A 6,872-nucleotide genomic window follows, 5' to 3' on the forward strand; every position below is an offset into this window, starting at 1 on the left:
TCTTCCTAAACAGACATATTATGTAATGAATGATCACCGGTTCAAATCAGATCCCTATGGAAAATCAGTCACACAAGTGCAATGTGAAAGTGTACCTTGTTCAGGCAAATGTTACTTTGTACAATTTTGGCAGGTTGGAGACTGATCCATCCCAGTTTGTTCAAAACTGTTTTGCCAGTTTGTTCAAAACTGTTTTGTCAAATCTTCAGAGAAAACTGCAAAGTGTGATGAATTATTCAGCAGGGGCTATCGGTTTACTTTAGGTTGCTTTTCTCTGTTACCATGGTAGAAATACATGCATTATTTACTGATCCTGTACTGCAACTTCAAGAGCGAGGCAGCTTAGGACTGCCAGTCTTTTTTAGAACTCTTCAAACTGTGAGGATTACTCTAGTAATCCATGAGGAAAAAATAGTTTGTCTAGTCAAAGGTGGTTATGTTAAGCTTCGAATGAAAGAAGAAGGGGACTGCAAAGCACCTTTCTGGACCATGTAATCTACTACTGGGTTTTCCAATGGAGGAGACAATGTTGACACTGCCGGGTGAAGAGAAGCCCCAGAAGCAGCTGAGGTTCCGCGTGGCTTCGGGGAATAGCGGTCGGGTGCTGAAGGAGATTTTTAAAGATGAGGGGCCATCAGACTCGTTGGATTCAGACTGCACCAGTAGTTTGGATGTAGACCGGATCAGTACACCTTCCACAAGTGGAGATGCTAACGGACATGGTTTTCTGTATGGGTTTCTGGGCTCCGAGTTGGATGATAGCGAGAGTGAGCCAGATGATCTGCTCATGTATGCGGGGACCTCAAAGGACAGAGCACCGATCAGCCACAAGCGTGTCAACATCCTCAGCAACAATGGGACTGTGAGGGGAGTCAAGCACAAAGTCAGTGCAGGTCAGGCCTTATTTGAAAATCTCCCTAATGCATTTGGGGTAAGTGATCTAGGTGAAAGTATGATGAATATGTGTTGTACCTTTTCAGTGTTTTTTCATAGTTCTCATTTGTTTGCTAGTGCATCACAGCAAAATTGTGAATGGTAAATAAATTCTAGTGTTAAATTCAAACCCAAAACTGTTAATATTGTCCCACACTACACAGAGTAAATGTAACACATAATGTTAACTCAGTAAATAGATAAAAGTAACATGTCAACACTGGTTATTATTGCATTCACTCTACACAGTGTTAAAAAACAGCAGAGTCTATGTTTTAATTGAATAGTTGACTACCTTTTAACAGTGTAGTGTGTCAGCTTAAATTATAGGCACTATACATCTTACAGGCTCCATATAACATAATAAACATGATTTAATATTCTAAACATTTGTCTGCATAAAATATCAAAAGATGCTTTATGACCTAGAAAGTATCTTTATAACCAAGGGAAAACAGGTGCTGTTTATATCCTCGTCTCATATAATAAATTACAAGACCGAGAACAGCACAGCACATGTTCTAATTAGTATACAAGGTAAACCAGGTTTAAACATCCAAATAAACCGATCACTCTCTCAATATTGTTTTTCTCTCAAAACCCACTACTGGTAGAAAACAATAATAAAGCAAGTTCTGCTGAGACTGAGGCTGTCCTAATATGGACACCGTAGACCGCTTAGTGTTAATGACATCGCATAACTGTTTGTCATATGCATTACGTCCATATATGTAAAAGGCCAGTAGCCAACCTCCTCCACAATGTCACTGGCTGACATCTGGTTACAGGTAGTCACTCTCAGTCCCTGGACAAATGAACACAAAGGAGGACAAGGTCACTTGGGAATGAATGATGCATTTCGTTAAATGTTTCAAGAGAAGCTAATCAGGTTAATTAATTATCTATACTTTGCTTTCTAGCATTTTCTGTGTAAAGAGTTAATGAGCAGTAAGCATCATTAGATAACTTGCATTAAAGCACAATATGGGAATTATGTGAGACTCCTAGAGCAGGATTTGGTGGTAATGGAATGAGGCCTGTGAAAAGAGTGCATAGTATTGCCAGCCAGGCGTAGAGAGGGATTACCTGTGTGGTTACTCAGGGCTGTAGTAGATACACAACACTGTCTGCCGGATATGGTGTACTGAATACTGTATGGGCTGCAGAGGAGGTTGGTGGGAGGAGCTATAGGAGGACGGGCTCATTGTAATGGTTGGAATGGAACTAATGGAAAGGAGTCAAATGTGGTTTCCATATGTTTTTGACGTGTTTAATAACGTTCCATTCCAGCCATTACAATGAGCCCATTCTCCTATAGCTCCTCCTACCAGCCTCCTCTGATAGGCTGTAGTGTTACACAGACTAGATAGTTCAGTTACTGTAGCTGCAATTAATAACAAACAAAGAAGAAGTGCCCTTTTGAAACAAGTTACAAGTTGAATACATTTCCACAGTCAAAGTTGAATTTCACATTAAACAGAGAGGATTTTGTTAACTCATATTTTCGAGTCAAATGGTACTTTTCCCTCTATGTTCATAAAATTGGAAATCTGGTCTGGCCATTGTTACGATTGTGAAATGTAATCTTTAGGAGCCCGTTATCTGGACAAAGATTAAGTCTCAAAGCTATTTCAACAGAGATAAACCATTTATTTTTAATCCATGACTAGGTTTATTAATCTGTGTCTGGGAAACAGGCTCATAATATGCTATATTTAAAGGGTCTGCAGTATAGTGTTTTCAAACTACTGTGTGAAAAGAAAGTAAATGTAAAGAAAGCTACAAAACAGCCCAAATATGCCTGAAATATAGAATTAAAGCTCTGTAATTTTCCAGTATATGAAAACTTGATTTTGAGGGATTGAAACATTGCAATACTACAAGATGTCTGCATATAAAATACAGAGATGACAGAATATATCAAATTCCAGGTACTGTAGTGAGCTTCAAAAGTATTGGGACAGTGACAATGTAGTTGTTGTTTTGGCTCTATACTCAATCATTTTGGATTTGAAATTACACAATGACTGAAGTGCACACTGTCAGCTTTAATTTGAGGCTATTTTCAGCCATATCAGGTGAACCATTTAGAAATTTCAGCATAAAAAATGTTAACCTCCCTTGTTATTGTAATGGTGAGAGGAGGTTAGCATGTCTTGGGTGTATGATATTTGTGCGTCTGTAACTTTCTCACTAATCATTATTCACATTTCATTCAGGATTATCCGTAATCATGGTAGCATCCACATTAATGTAGAAGTGTTTAGAAAATATATTATATTCTTATTTACAATAAAAGTGACTTCAAAATGGCACAATAACATTATTTTCCATTAATTCCTATTGGGCACAAAACAATCTGAAACACAACCAAAACAAACAGCAAACGCATCCAACAAGTTTGTAAAGTCACAAGCTTGATGTAGTCATTGTGTGCTATAAATATGGGACCAAATACATAACTTTTTACTACTGTAATACACATATAAGTGAATTTGTCCCAATACTTCTGGTCTTCTTAAATGGGGGGACTATGTACAAACAGTGTTGTAATTTCTAAACGGTTACCTGATCTCAACCCAATTGAACACTGGAGACTGGAGCGGGGCCTGAGACAGCGTTTTCCACCACCATTAACACAACAGCAAATTATGGAATTTGTTGTGGAAGAATGGTGTCACATACCTCCAATAGAGTTCCGGACACTTGTAGAATCTATGTCAAGGTGAATTGAAGCTGTTCTGGTGGCCCAACGCCCTATTAAGACACTTTATGTTGGTGTTTATTTATTTTGGCAGTTACCTTTTTATAGATGGTTAATCACATACAGCAACTCATTTAATGTTTTATGTGTTTTCCTTTCTAGCCGAAGTTGACACTAGAGTTTGGGCGGATAGTGATATACACCACCAGCTTCCGAGTAGTAAGGGCCACATTTGAGAGGTGTGAGTTGGTCCGGAAGATCTTCTCCAACCACAGGGTCAAGTTCCTGGAAAAGAACATAGCCCTGGACTGTGAGTATGGGAAGGACCTGGAGGAACGATGCAAGCATGTGGGCGAACCTCCCTCACTACCAGTCGTGTTCATCGATGGACACTATCTCGGGGTCAGAGCTTTCACTTGTTCATACAGTTCATTTAAAAATTCCTGAGCCTGTATTAATAAACCATCTCAGACTAGGAGTGCTGATTTAGAATTAGTGTGGCATTTTATATCATAACGAATAAGATAACATGGACAGAGGGACCTGATACAGCACTCCTACTCTAAAATGCTTTATGTTGACGTTTGAAATTACTAACGTCCTATTGTGAAACATTACAGCTCGTATTACCCTCAAACAAAATATATAATCCACCTTGAACATATCAGTGTTATGACCATACATCTATGAAATAATCATATGTTTAGTAAGGATATGAGGAATCTTACACTATGATAATAACTTTGCAGGGTGCTGAAAAAATATTGGGCATGAATGAATCAGGAGAACTTCAGGATCTTCTGGCCAAAATTGAGGTAATTGTTCATCAAGTACCACCATGCGACAGATATAATACGTTCAGTAATAACTCAGTTAACTGCACAGTTATTAACTAGTTAAATGTCATGTTTCAAATGATGCCTCTGTCCAAACAAACATCAATGAAACACAGGCTAGCAGTAGAACACTTCTATGACACATTGGCTACTCATCTACTGTGACAAAATACCAGTTCTATGTATCTGTGATCTAGAGCAGTGGTTCCCAGTCCTAGTCCTGGGGACCCAAAGCCTGATGATAAGTTGATGATTTGAATCAGGTGTGTAGTGCTTTGATTCAAATCATCAACACCTGATGACAAGTTGATGATTTGAATCAGGTGTAAAGTGCTTTGATTCAAATCATCAAAGCCTGATGACAAGTTGATGATTTGAATTAGATGTGTAGTGCTTTGATTCAAATCATCAAAGCCTGATGACAAGTTGATGATTTGAATTAGATGTGTGGTGCTTTGATTCAAATCATCAAAGCCTGATGACAAGTTGATGATTTGAATTAGATGTGTAGTGCTTTGATTCAAATCATCAAAGCCTGATGACAAGTTGATGATTTGAATTAGATGCGTAGTGCTTTGATTCAAATCATCAAAGCCTGATGACAAGTTTATGATTTGAATTAGATGTGTAGAGCTTTGATTCAAATCATCAAAGCCTGATGACAAGTTTATGATTTTAATTAGATGTGTAGTGCTTTGATTCAAATCATCAAAGCCTGATGACAAGTTGATGATTTGAATCAGATGTGTAGTGCTTTGATTCAAATCATCAAAGCCTGATGACAAGTTGATGATTTGAATCAGGTGTGTAGTGCTAGGGCAAAAACAAAGGACCAGGATTAAGAACCAGTGATCTAGAGAGATACACAGTACAGAATAGGAATAGAAGGCCTTGATTCCATTCCCCCTTCAGCCCAGCAGTGGAGAATGAATGAAGAATAAACCTCAGTCAGATATGACATCAATAATAGATCAGGGAACTGACATAAATGATGCACGGGCATCAATAAATGGCCATCAATAATGGAAGGCTCGTTATTGATTCTCATCCAACAAATTTGTTCACACACACGGGTGAGAGTCATATCACTCAGGGGTGGCAAATTAAGGTTGTGTGAACTGAAGTGATTCAAACAGAGCCAAGATACTTACACAGGCATAGTGCTCTGAAAAAAGCTCTGTATTTAACCCTTTCCTCCCAGGGAAAATTTCAGCAGAATACAAGGCCATGTTGGCAAGCTATCAAAGCAAAGAGCCCAATTATGCTTACTACAATGCAGCAGAGCAAACCCCCAAAGATCTTCCATACAGTACCGAACTATGCTAAACTATGAATTTAGCCAGTGGCATGACTGGCGTGTGTGTGTGTGTTTGTGTATGTTTGTGTGTGAGTGCATGTGCCTTTTCCCCCAGAGGGTACAGCACCCCCATACGTGCCAGACCTGTGGGGGCTTTGCCTTCGTCCCGTGCCCCATGTGCCATGGTAGCAAGATGTCTGTTTTCCGCAACTGCTTCACAGACTCTTTCAAAGCCCTGAAGTGCACCTGGTGCAACGAGAACGGCCTGCAGCCCTGTTCCAGCTGCAGCCAATGACGACTCCAAGTGCCTGACCCCAATATCCCCATTCCCTAGGCCCTTCACCAGGGCCACATGTTGTATGTTGCCCATAATAGGACAGCCTGAGATAAAAACATGTCCTGCTGAGATTGTCCTAATATGGACACCGTACATATGGACCGCATCAGAGATAATGCTTTGCACAGCATGTTTTTTTGTCTCAATAAAACTGTGTTTTCAAGAAAATATGATTTGGTGTAAGTTATATTATCTGTGGTGCATGTACACCCCATTGATCAAGAGCAAGTTTTAAGTTTGAATTTTCATGATGTGAAATTCTCATGGATCCAGTCATTCCACTGTTGAACAGACACATCCTGGGTCAGTCTGGGACTCAACCAGGACAATCTAGGTCTGGTCATTCAGGTGTAAGACCATCGCTGATATGTAACAGTGTAAAGGTGGCCTGATGACCTAAAGCTTGTTATATAATTAAGGCTGAGGAGGCTGACTCGTTAATGAAGCTTTCATCACTAATCATATGGCCGTCATGGATCAGGATAAAGGAGCAGAGAGGGAAAGTAGAATATTCTGTAAAAACTTATTGGGATACTCCACTTACATAACATTTGATATAAAATAAGGGAGAATAATATTAGAAGCCCTGATTCAGAGGTAGAATAAAATAATATCAAAGAACACAAGGAGAGAAAATCACTTTCCTTACAGTCATAAAATAGTGGAAGCAGTAAAAGCAGATTAGAAATGTGTGCATATAAACAATGGAAGCATAGCAGATTCCAGTTGAATAGTATTGGAAATGTGTGCATAGAAACAATGGAA

General features: G+C 39.1%; 1 protein-coding gene across 1 annotated transcript; it reads left to right on the forward strand.

Annotated features, from left to right (window-relative positions):
• The first annotated feature begins 507 nt into the window (after positions 1-507).
• On the forward strand, positions 508-6,203 carry LOC139366030 (glutaredoxin domain-containing cysteine-rich protein 1-like). The gene is made up of 4 exons (XM_071103109.1): positions 508-931; positions 3,800-4,039; positions 4,387-4,452; positions 5,886-6,203. Exons 1-4 carry the CDS (start codon positions 515-517, stop codon positions 6,063-6,065), a joined length of 903 nt encoding a protein of 300 aa, XP_070959210.1. The 5' UTR covers positions 508-514; the 3' UTR covers positions 6,066-6,203.
• The last annotated feature ends 669 nt before the right edge of the window (positions 6,204-6,872 follow it).

Source organism: Oncorhynchus clarkii, chromosome 14 (assembly GCF_045791955.1).
Source record: "Oncorhynchus clarkii lewisi isolate Uvic-CL-2024 chromosome 14, UVic_Ocla_1.0, whole genome shotgun sequence".
Taxonomy (NCBI): Eukaryota; Metazoa; Chordata; class Actinopteri; order Salmoniformes; family Salmonidae; genus Oncorhynchus; species Oncorhynchus clarkii.